The sequence below is a fragment of the Melanerpes formicivorus genome, unplaced genomic scaffold (genome assembly GCF_026170545.1).
Source record: "Melanerpes formicivorus ecotype bairdi unplaced genomic scaffold, bMelFor1.0.p_v2 SCAF_38, whole genome shotgun sequence".
In the NCBI taxonomy this organism is placed as follows: domain Eukaryota; kingdom Metazoa; phylum Chordata; class Aves; order Piciformes; family Picidae; genus Melanerpes; species Melanerpes formicivorus.
Window position 1 is genome coordinate 2,327,154 of NW_027142390.1, and position 12,732 is coordinate 2,339,885.

General features: G+C 43.2%; 1 protein-coding gene across 3 annotated transcripts in view; it reads left to right on the forward strand.

Annotated features, from left to right (window-relative positions):
• Positions 1 to 12,732, forward strand: part of DCAF1 (DDB1 and CUL4 associated factor 1) — a 53,276-nt gene that overhangs the window by 11,978 nt on the left and 28,566 nt on the right. For all 3 annotated transcript variants that reach the window (XM_068157812.1, XM_068157811.1, XM_068157814.1), the window contains exons 6-12: positions 1,177 to 1,314; positions 2,620 to 3,123; positions 4,338 to 4,439; positions 5,498 to 5,656; positions 8,134 to 8,313; positions 9,114 to 9,323; positions 11,107 to 11,276. In XM_068157812.1, the coding sequence (XP_068013913.1) occupies positions 1,177 to 1,314; positions 2,620 to 3,123; positions 4,338 to 4,439; positions 5,498 to 5,656; positions 8,134 to 8,313; positions 9,114 to 9,323; positions 11,107 to 11,276 (1,463 nt within the window). The remainder of the gene's footprint in view (positions 1 to 1,176; positions 1,315 to 2,619; positions 3,124 to 4,337; positions 4,440 to 5,497; positions 5,657 to 8,133; positions 8,314 to 9,113; positions 9,324 to 11,106; positions 11,277 to 12,732) is intronic.

The window sequence follows — 12,732 nt, forward strand, 5'->3', positions numbered from 1 at the left end:
TAGCCTTTTTTGGAGACTAAATCTCTCTGTAAACTGAAATTAAACTTTTAAGTTTTCTGCTTAAGGACTTCCTTACTTTTTGAGTGAGAAGATACTGAGCTCTCTTCTGGCTCTTTGGGTGCCCGTGTGTGGGGAGGCAGGTCACAAACCCATGGGGAGCAGGGGCTGCACTGGCCATACATGAGCCCTCTGCAGACCAAGCAGAGCAACTTTTATTGTAATGACCTAAGAACATTTAAATCATAATGCACTTTCCTTTAAATACATAACAAGCAACTCTTTAAAAATCTGTAAGCTGGGAGTTCTTCCTGAAGTGTATCTATCTTCATTAATACTTTTAACTGATATCTTATTGTACTGCACCTATGATTCAGGTGATGTGCAAGATTCCTGCTGAGACAATAGTGTGGCAAGGGATGAGGTTTTGAAATGCAGTCGTGAAGAAAGAAAATGAGTCTTGCATTCTGAACTCTTGTCTTCTTAATTGTTGTAATTATTAATTAACACTTATTCAGCCTTGTTAAGGAAGGCTGCTTGCCAGGCTGTTTTCAAACATTTCTTGGGTTTGTTACTATTAAAATATTAACCATATTTAAGATTGAGGTTTTCATATGTACAAATTGGTATTCTGGCATACATTTGACTCTTCTCCAAACATCATGGAGTTCTGACTATGCTGAAGGTTGTTTTGTTGGGTGGTGAGTAATCATGAGTGTAAAGAGTTCTTCTGACACTAGGTAGCTTGCTTATTTAAGTGACTTTCCCAATATAGCCCATGTAAGCTTGTAGGGAGATGTAAGAAGGTTGTCCAAGTTTTGTTCTGCTTGGTGTAAGTTCAAGGTAGCTTCTTTGAAACCTGCTAAATTTCTGGGGGTTTGTGTTAGTGAAACTACCAGGAGCTTTGGGCTTGTTTGTTTCTACTCATCAATTTATACCTGCAGTGTTTTGTTAATTTCTAAGCAGTAGGCTGACTGGCCACTTCAGATGATGTTTGTGGGTGTGTCAATCCTGATTCCAGATATTTAATGCTTGGGAGCAGTTTTATGCAGCTTAAAATGTTGGATTTATTTCTTCTTTTGGTAGGGAGAATTGTTACCAATAGATGCTTTCACTGGGACCGAGAAGTTCAAACTGAAAGATAACTGCTGGAATTGTTTTCTTGTTTTCCCATTCTAGGAAGGTATAGTTGAAAATCTCTTTAAGTGGGCACGAGAGGCTGATCAGCCCCTGAGGACATATGCAACGGGACTCTTAGGAGGAGCTATGGAAAACCAAGATATTGCTGCAAATTACAGGGACGAGAACTCACAATTGGTAATGATCTCTCGGTCACTTTGTCTTTGTAGAGGGCAGATACTTTTACTTTTTTTTTTTCCCTTTTTAATTTGTGAGGAGCTCCTATTCATCAGTTAATTTATAGGTCTTAGAGTGGTTGTAATAATACCTGTAAGAGTCAGTAGCTTGTGTTTTCCATCCTTTCATTGAATCAATAAGGTTGAAAAAGACCTCAGAGATCATCAAGTCCAACTTATCACTCAACATCTCATGACTGACTAAACCATGGCTTTCAAGTGCCATGTCCAATCTTTTAGACCACCTCTAGGGATGGTGACTCCACTATCTCCCTGGGCCAATGGCCAATAACTCTTTCTGTGAAGAACTTTGTCCTCACCTTGAGCCTAAACCTGTCTACAACCTCCTTTCAGGTAGTTGTAGAGAGCAATAAGGTCTCCCCTGAGCCTCCTCTTCTCCAGGCTAAACAACCCCAGCTCCCTCAGCCTCTTCTCATAGCCTTTCCTGACTGTGTGTTGAGGCTGGGGCATGCAGCCTGGTTATTCTGCTATACCACTTGTTTCAAAAGTGCTAGTGGAAGCCTAAGAAGTCAAAGCAGCAACTTTTTAATAGGTCTCTCATTCATAGCTTCCTTCAGGAAAAAAATATTCAGAAGCTATCTCTCTCTAACTATTGCATGTTATGATTTATGCACTGGGAAAGGTTTTACAAATGAAATTTAAATCAATATGGGGACAACTTAGTATGAAATTGCATTCCCTTCTATTCTAAGGCTTTTGCCAGTTTGGGGTTAGTTCCTTATGATCTTTATCAGCAATTGCAATGACTTTTGGGAGGAGGTAGGAGAGGCAAATGTGTTTCTTGGGATGGTATACTGTGCATTGAAGCATGAGTCAATTGTATTTCTTGCACAGGTAAAGCCTTTCAGTTTTGAAGTGAGATCTTGGGTTTTGTGGAGCTGCAGTTTGTCAAAGCTGCTGTTTTGAAAAGGAATGTTGCATTTATTTTAGGCCAGACAGAGGTGGTGGGAACATGTTACAAGCTGATAGGCTTTTCTGTTGGCACTGCTGCTGTTCATCTGCTCTTAATGTCTTTCAAGACACCTCATGCAGGAGATGAGGTGCTGGTGGTTTAGAATGAAAGTAGCTGTAGCAAGAAGCATTGCAGCTTTCTTACTCAGTTTGAAATAGTTTCTCTGGGCAAATGTAGGATGCTTGACACTTCATGCTGTGGGTTTGGTTGTATAAGAACAAAAACAACTACTGATGTGAGCTGCATGATCAAAGTGAGAAGGGTGTTCTCATGCATGCTTCTCTTCTGAAACAGGTGGCTTTGGTGCTTCGACGGCTACGAGAGTTGCAGGTCACTGAAATGACTACGAAACAAGAAAGCAAGCGCCCCAGCCCTCGGAAAGTGCCATCAGATCCCCTGCTGCCTCTGGATGAAGAGGCTGTGGATATGGATTATGGGGAGATGGCAGTAGATGGAGAGCAAGAAGAAGTTTCTGGAGATATGGAGATCTCCTTTAATCTTGGTTCAAGTCACAAGACCAGTAGCAGAGTAAACTCTGCTACAAAGCTAGATGATGGGGGACTGAGAAAAGGCAAAGCAGGGAAGCAGCATGACAGAGATGGCTTCCGGAAGGCCAAGCAAAAGCTGGGCTTCTCCGCCTCAGAACAAGAGCGTGTGTCTGTTGAACTGTCCAACAGCAGCTGGTCAGAAATGTCCCCGTGGGTGATTGGCACTAATTACACACTTTACCCTTTGACTCCCGCCATAGAGCAGAGACTTATTCTTCAGTACCTGACTCCCCTAGGGGAGTACCAAGAGGTGAGCATATCACGGTGGGAGGAAGCACTCGCTACTTGAATTCTCCTGACAAAACTATGAGTGGCATCAGGGGGAACAATGTGCAGAACTCTTACATTGCTTCCTGATGTTTCCTGGTATGATAAAGATCAGAAACCTTTCCTGAGTTGTTGATGGCTTTCAGATTGATGAAGTCATTAGTTTGAGTATTACTTGGTAGATAATACTCAAACCTGAGCCTAACAGGTGTGTGGTCTAGTAGTTGGAGCATGGCACTAGGAATTCTTTTTGTGGTTTGTGTTAAATTTGGTGATTGTTTACATGACACAGGGCGAGTCACTTTGTTTGAAATACAGACCTTTCTCCTGCTTCCTCTAGGGGATGTGATGGACTTCCATGATTTGAAGTCTGAAGAATAATGAACTTTTAAGCTCTTGAGTGAAGTGGTTTGTGTAACCTCTGCAGTAGTTCTGATGAGAAATGTCAGTGCCCATGTTGTGGAGATGCTTTTGAGAGCTGTTGTTGCTTATAAGGGCAAAGCAGTTGGGCAGCATCACATTTATCAAAGTGCTTCCTTCTCTTTTTTTTTTCCACCATAAACCTCAAATTAGCATAGATCTGTAGGCCACCTTTATCTCTGTCTAATCTTATTTGAGGTGGTTTAACTTAGTTTGAAGTAGAACAAAGCAACAGAGCTTTGCTTTGTGATATACTTGGTGTGTGTGTGCACACGTGTGCCTTGCTTCTTTGCGAGCCAAAGAAACCCTAATGCCCTGCATGCTGACTGGATCACTTCATATGGCAGCACTATGAGGACATAAAAATAGGAATTAATGCTATAAAGCTGCTACACAAAGAGTTATGCAAAGGGTTTTGGTTTGTTGCCCTGCTCTCCTGTTTTTTCTGTTCAGTTGTTGGGTAGTTGTCTTTGCACAGATGGAAGGTGGAACCTATCGCCGGGGTGGTATCTGTGTGGACTTGCCACAGCCGCACTTGAAGGAGAGTCTTAAGATTTCCATGTGGCAGCTGTCATGCACCTTGCTGCAGTCAGCAGATGTATTACAAGAGGTCTGTTAACCTTTATTGCTTCCTATGGATGGAGCTTGTTACCACTGACCTCTCATAACAGGTATCTGCTAATAGGGGAAAACTGGGGATTTGAGAGAGTAAAAACCAAAATGGACTTTGCATTTCCCATGAAACATCAGCCTGTCTCCCGTTTTTATTTCTCTCAGCTACTACCCATCTTTATGCAGCTGGGATCCAGGGAGCTGATGATGTACTACATTGATCTGAAGCGAACCAATGATGTATTGCTCACTTTTGAAGCCCTTAAGGTAAATTACTTTCATAATGCTTAAAATGTACCATCAATATTGTAAAAGCGTTGGATATGTTTGCTGCATGTGTCAAAGGCAAATGCTCACCTTCTTTAGACCTGTGTATCTTGTAGCATTTCCTGGGGTTGGAATTTGCTTTCACTCAACCTGAACGCATTATAGTTTTGTTTTTATAACTCTCAAGTATTTGAAATTAAAAGGAGTGGTTTGAGGGGACACAAAGATCGTAATTTCACCTCCAATCTACCTATCTGAAGATAAAAGTTGCTTTTCCTGTTAAATGGTTGTGTTGCTGCTACCCTTAGATGGCATTCCTGAGTTGTTCCTCTGCCTGTTATCTCGAGGGACAACTGTGAGGGATAAGAAGCGTAGGCATCTTATTCCCAGAGGTCCCAGTATGAGACCTCTGAGCTTAATGTTTGAAATACAGTAGTTCTGTGTGAGTAGTCTTTCAGGTTACCTCCCCAAGGTACCAAATCACACAAGATAACCTTGCTCAAGCTAAACCTGTAGTGCAGCAGTGCAAGTTGTATTTTTTTCTGTGTTCTTTCCCTCTTTCACTGTAACTTCTCCGCCTCTGATCCTCCAGTGTCATCTTTCTCTGTTTCATTGTCATTTGCCTGAGAATTAATTTCCAAGGAGCAGTGTTCCTACAAAAGGTGTAGGTTACTTCAGCTGAGGAGGGAGTGGGTTTTACAATGGTTCTACTGTTTCCTCCTAAGGTGTTGGTAATACAGAAGAGTGGTGTGTGGTAAACTGCAGACTTCCATTTTTAACAGTGGTCTTTAAACTTGATTTGGTAAAATTCTTCTTGCCAGCAATGTGGCACATGGAAAGGCTGAACTCAAATTCAATTATTTCTTAGTGGTAATAGAAAGTGAGTTAGTATGAAAAGACCAGGAGGACTTAAGGTGGCCTATTGGCTAATTTCTGAGTTGCCCTGCTTTCATTATTTCTTTTGCAAAATGTGTATACCAAAGGGATAGTGCCTTTTTGGGGGGGAATTGATGACAGTTTGAAAGGTTCCAGGCTAACCTTCTTTTATCTTTCCTCAGCATTTGGCATCATTGCTGCTGCACAACAAGTTTGCGACAGAGTTCGTTGCTCATGGTGGAGTGCAAAAGCTGCTGGAGATTCCTCGTCCTTCCATGGCAGCAACAGGGGTCTCCATGTGCTTATATTACTTGTCTTACAATCAAGATGCCATGGAGAGGGTAAGAGACTTTCTTCTGTGGCAATTGCAGTGATTCCCAGAATTTCTTAGTGTTTCTATCAGTGTTCAAACAGTGAGTAAACATCTCCTATGCTAAAAAGCAGATCTATGTGGGAGACTTGCATGTGTGCAGGGGCAATGGAAGTACTTAAATAATGTGTTCCAGTGTTTTGTTCCAAGGGTCTGGATCTCAGTCCCTGGGGAATTAACCAGAGGACCTCTCTTGTTGGTTTTGTCTCAATACTTTCATCACCTTCTTCATCCTACTACTCCCTCTTGCTCTTTCCCCAAAATGGAAAAAGTCCTCCAGTCTCATTTGTCTTTCCATTCCCATCTGTTCCAATGGACTCCCATACCTAATAGTACTTTTTCCATGCCTGGTCCCAGAGTGGATAGCTTCACTCATGCACAGTGCCTCAGTCAGAGTCCAGAGAGCAGCAGAGCTTCAGTGGTGGTGTTAGAGTGCAGTACAGGACCGATGGAGGTCTGGTTTGCATTGCTGAGAACATCAAATTAAAGCACTCTAAGGGTTCTCCGTGCCCTGAGCTCATAAATGTTAAAATGGCTGATAATGAAGGTAAAGTTCCTCACCTCCTATTTTGACATATTAAACAAAGGAAAATCCTAAAAGAAACCCTCATTAGTGTTCTTCCAGCAAGCATCCCTTCAGCCAGCCTGATCTGGCAGCCTACCTCAGCTTCAGGTACATTGAACAGTGATTGTATTTCCTTTATTTTTTGTACTGGCAGCAGCATGTGTGTCCAGAGCCAGGTCTGCAAACTGATCCACTTTATTCTGAAGTTGCTACCATGCCAAGAAATACAAACAATGAACTTTCAGCTTGCAAGCATTAGCACTGGCATATGGGAGCATCCTGTGCTAAGATTCATTCAGAACAACTGCAGAGCTGTAGCCTTAAGCCTTCCAGCTTTTCTCTGATGCCTTTTGATTCCTGGCCTGTCCCTGGCATTGTCCAGTATTTATTTTAGTTTTTCTTCAGTGGGAAATGGAAGCAATTAAACTAGTAACTGTACATTGCTGTTTATTCTTTCCTAGTGCTTGATGCTCTTTGGATGTATGTTGTGATGTAATGTGCTTTACACTCCTGAGCACCTAGAGGCTGGAGTGGTAGTGGTTGTTGAAGGCCATAGCTCTGTGGGTTCTGCTGGCATTTGTGTTCTGCAGGTATTTGTATGAGCAACTTCAAAACCCTTTGGGTAGTCATGGTTGATCAAGGGCTGCCTGTGCTCTGTGTTACATCTCGCTTGTGAGGACAAGAAAGGTGCAATGGGAGTAATTTTCCTTCCACTTCTTTACACCTGCTATGCCAGAAAGGTGAACCCTGGCTGTATGTGACCTGCTTTGGTGTTTCTCTGAACTTTGTCATGAGAATTTATTCATGAGGAAACTCCCTCTGCCTGCTTTCCCCCTGCCCCAGCCCCCCTGGTTCCACTTGCTGGTGGTTGGTTATTCAAAAGGAGAGTCAAGAGCTAGCTATGGCAGGGAGCTGCATGATGTTTTCTGCTTGACCATGACTTCAGGCCATGCTGTAAAACCATGCAGCTGTTTTGTAGTGAAAATGTCTCATCTGTCAGATGTTATCCCCAATATCTACACATACCAGGTAGAGCAGGCTTCTGTGGTACCTTTATCTCTTGTGTTTGGATTTCAGAGTAAGCCAGTCACTTAGTCCATGCCAAGCCTCAGGTCTTGAGGTGGAAGCAAGGCTGGAGCTGCTAGCATTTTGTTGTATGAGTATGTCCAGCAGCAACAGAGAAGAGATGAAAAAATCAGCTAACTTGGCATATAGCAGCTGGTGCCAGTGCTTCAGCTCACTGTGCTGGTCCTCTTGGTGCTGACCTTGGCAGAGGGCTCAGAGTTCCTGATTGTTAGAAACTAACAAAGGTATGCAGCAGTGCAGTTCTGAGCATGTGGTCTGCATGTCTGAGAAAACAAAAAGACCAGCTCAGTTGTCTTCTTTCTAGAGGAAGTCAAGCTTTAGATTTGCGTTTGATGATCCTTGCAGTTACCCTAGAATCCAGGGCTGCCAGTGTTTGCTAGAATTGCAACAGAGTGTGTAATACTGTTACATTGAGAGGATTTCCCCACCCCACCACCCCCTGGGAACTTTCTTCTCTGCCTCTAGCAGAGCATCATTTGGGTAGCTTGAAGTGATATGGAGGAGGACTCTCTGGAATTACACTATATTCAGACCGCTATAGTATCATAGTATCAGTAGTTACTGTGTTTAGCTCTGGACCAGTTAGCAATGGACCAATTGCTAGTTTGTTTGTGCCACATCATAGCCTTTATTTGTCTCAGTAGCTTTCTTTTACTAATCTCAAATGAGGCTTTTTATTTCATGTCTCAGATATCCCAAGTCAGGCTGGGGGTAACTGATATTTGTCCTCTGTCTGTTTGCTCCTTGGAGAACCTTCTCAAGAATGGTGTGCCTTTTTTTTTTTTCTTTCTTTCTAGGTGTGTATGCACCCTCATAATGTGCTTTCAGATGTAGTAAACTACACCTTATGGCTAATGGAGTGCTCCCATGCCTCGGGCTGCTGTCATGCTACCATGTTCTTCTCCATTTGCTTCTCCTTCCGTGCTGTCCTGGAGCTCTTTGACAGGCATGATGGCCTTCGACGTCTGGTTAACCTGGTAAGGCTTCTAGTTTGGTGCAGTGAAAGGGCTTTAGTGGCAGGTTTTGCATCCTTTACAGTGCAACTGTAAAGAGTTCTGCTTGGTTTTGCTTGGGTTGTTTTCTTCCTCAGTTTCCAGGAGATAGAGTTGGGTGGGTGAGTTTTCTAAGCATCATCTGTGTGGATGATAGTTATTGTTATTATTACTAAGAGCTTTGAGAGCTTTTTGGTGCAACTCCTGGGTGAAGTAGTGCTGGCTTAGTGGTAGTTCACATGTTTCTCACCATTCCACATACATGTGTGGTACTGTCCTGCACCCTTTGGGATGCAGGTAAAGCCAGCTTTGTTCCAGCAGAGGTACAGCTGTGCTCTGTGGAAACGTTATGAGCACAGGTTACACTGTTTGCCTACAAAAGCTGGTAGGTCTGCGTGGTATTGGTGTGCAGCCCTGATAGCTTGGGTTGTATCTAACTGGGGGGACTGCAGAGTGTAATCAGCCTTTATGTTGTATAATACAACACCTAACAGTATCAGCACAACACTGCCTCCAGATCTACACTGGTGTAGCTTCTGAATTTCTTTTCTCCATAGATAGTGAAGGGGGGAAATGGTTCTTTTTTTTCTTACTATTTATCCATGCACATAGTCATTTCTGTTCAGACAGCTTTTGTCAGCTCTCAGATCATGCCTGTACTGCATAGCAAAGTGAGTTTGTTTGGCTGGAGCATATGTGCAGCTGAGAATGGTAGGTGGGATTTTTGTTATTCCTGAAGAGTGAACTGATGGAACTTATTTTTTTCATCCAACCTCTGTCTGAAGATAAGCACTCTAGAGATCTTAAACCTGGAAGACCAAGGAGCCCTCTTGAGTGATGATGAGATCTTTGCCAGCCGCCAGACTGGGAAGCACACCTGCATGGCCTTGCGTAGGTACTTTGAGGCTCACCTTGCTATCAAGCTTGAACAGGTGAAGCAGTCTCTGCAGCGTACCGAAGGTGGCATTCTGGTCCATCCACAACCCCCCTACAAGGTGAGTAGCATGTTGCAAGCTTTTATCGTGGCTGTTCCATTTAGCAAGTGAATCCAAGCTGCAGGAATATGTGTTTGTCCTTTAGAGACAGTGGAGTGACTAGGGGGTGTGCAATTTATAGGGATGGAGATGTGGTTCCCCATGTACTTTTTTCCTGCCTCGTGGAGTGATGCTGTAATAGGAAAATACAGAAGAGGCTTTAAGGTTCCTGCTCATCTTCTGTGGTTCCTCTTCCATCTCCCAAAAACTTAACTTAAAGGCAGGTCATTCTTTATATTTGTGGGGGTTTTCTATGCTTTTAGTCTCACAAAAGATAATATCTTTATATGTAGAAAAGTGCATAATGTTGAGAAACTTCAAAAGAAGTTTGATTTGATAGTGTCTTTTGGACACATAGGCTCTACTGTGTCCAGTTCTGGGTCCCTCAGTTTAGGAAGGATGTTGACTTGCTGGAACCTGTCCAGAGGAGGGCAACAAGGTTGTTGAGGGACTTGGAACACAAGCCCTCTGAGGAGAGGCTGAGGGAGCTGGGGTTGCTTAGCCTAGAGAGGAGGAGGCTCAGGGGAGGTTGTGGACAGGCAAAGGTTGGTCTCTTCTCCCAGGCAACCAGCACCAGAACAAGAGGACACAGTCTCAAGCTGTGCCAGGGGAGATTTAGGCTGGAGGTTAGGAAGAAATTCTACACAGAGAGAGTGAGTGCCCATTGGAATGTGCTGCCCGGGGAGGTGGTGGAGTCACCATCACTGGAGGTGTTCAGGAGGAGACTTGATGGGGTGATTGGTTGCATGGTTTAGTTGATTAGGTGGTGTTGGAGGATAGGTTGGACACAATGATCTCGAAGGTCTCTTCCAACCTGGTTTATTCTTTAGGGATAACCTGAGTGAGTCTTGTGTTGGTTGTGATGTTTTTTTCCTATTTTCTCTTTGCAAAGTGATTTATTTTTTGGAAGAAACTGGATTTTAGGGCTGTTTGTTTTGAGGGAGCACCTTTACCTGTGCTTTTTGGTTTAATTTATGGTGGTTTTCTAGAAGGGCTGAAGTAAAAAACCACAATGGTGCTTCTTGCTTCTGCCCAAATCACTTATTTTAAATAACTGAAGAAAGGTGTAGAAGCCTACTGCCTAGTGTAATTAAAAAAAAATTCTTATGAATTTCCTTATTAGTGTGTTTTATAGACAGAACTTGGAATTTGTAGTTGAATATGTTTTTGTGTCCTTTTTTAATATTTTAGTGCAGATTTATTTTGAGTGATGGTTTAGTAACTGCTAGTTCAGTAGCTTAAAAGCAGAGTAGAATTTTCCTGTAACTTTTCATAGTATCATAGTATCAATCAGGGTTGGAAGGGACCACAAGGATCATCTAGTTCCAACCCCCCTGCCATGGGCAGGGACACCCCACACTAGATCAGCCTGGCCAGAGCCTCATCCAGCCTGGGCTTAAACACCTCCAGAGACGGGGCCTCAACCACCTCCCTGGACAACCCATTCCAGGGCTTCACCACTCTCATGGTGAAGAACCTCCTCCTCACATCCAGCCTGGCCTAAGCTTTCTAGGACTTCAAAGAAATGTCAAGGGTATTATTCTTAAGCTTCTTATTGTATATTATAGTGAAAACTCTCTTATAATTGGGGAATAAAACATCAAGTAAATACTTCATCTGCGAGAGACAGTGGTGGTCTGCTCTTTGTGGATGCAGTTTGCAGTTAAATCTCAGCAGTGGGGGACTTGGCTGTGCAAGTTTGTAACCTTGCTTGCTGTCATGTTTCCAATGTGCTTCCCTGCAGGCCTGTTCGTATACTCACGAGCAGATTGTAGAGATGATGGAGTTCCTGATTGAGTATGGTCCAGCACAGCTCTATTGGGAGCCAGCAGAGGTTTTTCTCAAACTGTCTTGTGTCCAACTCATGCTTCAGCTCATTTCAATAGCATGCAACTGGAAGACATACTATGCAAGGTGAGTTCTTTGCTGTTGCACTGCATTTTAGTGCAGTAAATTGCAGCTTCTGGGCAGGGTGTTGCATTCCTGATGGCATTTAAAACAGGCACATACTGGTTAGTGCTGCTAGGGCTGGTGCTATACCTGCACAGTGCTTATGCAAGCTTACATAGTGGACAGCAGGACTGAAATGTTGAGGTAGGTAGAGGGGTGTCATGAGGCATTCTGGCTCTTCAAATATCTCAGGTCTTTAATTTCTGAGAAGTCAGTGTTGTACTAGAGCTTAATCACAATTCTATGCCAATTTCTGTCTCAGAATTTGTTTACATTTTTGTTAGAGAAATGCTAGAAAACTGTCAAAGTAGGGGGTGAAATCAGGACATAGCTTAATCCTCAAGAGAGGTGGAATATCTGTTTGGAAGTAGCTAGTTCAGCTGACTTGAGAGGACACTGTGTATCACTTGGTTGATATTTGAAGTTTACTGAGCAGATAAAACTGTGAAGGAGTCCTGTGAATGTGCAACAAGCCAGCATCTGAGAGAGACAAAAGGCTGAAGATTGCTACTGTTCATTGCTCAGGTTTCTGCCACTAGATGATAAACCACCAGCAGCTAAACTCACCATTTTGGTAGAGGGGCTCACCGTGTAATGCCACTTCCAACTTTCTCCCTTGTCTTGGCTTCAGACAAGCTTGTGAGGGCACCATGATATTCTGTTATCTTTCTGTGGCACTTCTTCCCCCCATTTCCCTACTCTGCACCATCCCTACTGTTACAAAAGAAAGGGAACTGCCACCAGGCTCTGGTAGGATACTGTTAGGATCCTATCCCCAGCTCAGAAGGAGGATGGATGCAAAGTTCCAGCCTCTGTTTAGCCTAACGACCATCTGCTCCCTAGAGTGAAGCTGTAGTCTTCTCTAGAGATATGTTCACAGGTGAGTTGTCTGCTAGTGGTGTTCTTGTCACCAGGACTCCCCCCTCCTTGTTTCTGCTGCCTGCAGGAGCTCCTTGCTTGGTTTAACTTGAAAGCCTTTGAAATCTGTTTTGCTTCTGCAATCCCTTCCCTCCCTCCCTCTCAGGTTGCACTCTGTCCTTCTGTTTCATACTCTCTACAGCTGTTTCCTAATTGCTACCTGGGTTAACTCCTGCCTTTCCATGCAGGCTTCCCTCCTCTTCTTTTCCCACCTCTTGCTTAACATCTCTTTTCACCTTCCACACACCTGTGTCTCTCTTAACTGATGCCTAACTTGATGTCTTTTCCCCCTATCATAGTTGTCTTGTTTACTGTTAAACATTTTCCCTTCACTTCAGAAAAGCTTTCTTCCTAGTTGACCAGTGACAGAGTATTTTAGAGTTACTTAGTTTCCCAGCTAAGATGTAGAGTTAGATTAGATTTAGAAGCTTAACTTCAAATCTTTTTGTGGGTAAGTCTTAACATTCTTATTGTTATAAATACAGAGTGACAGTGCTTTTAG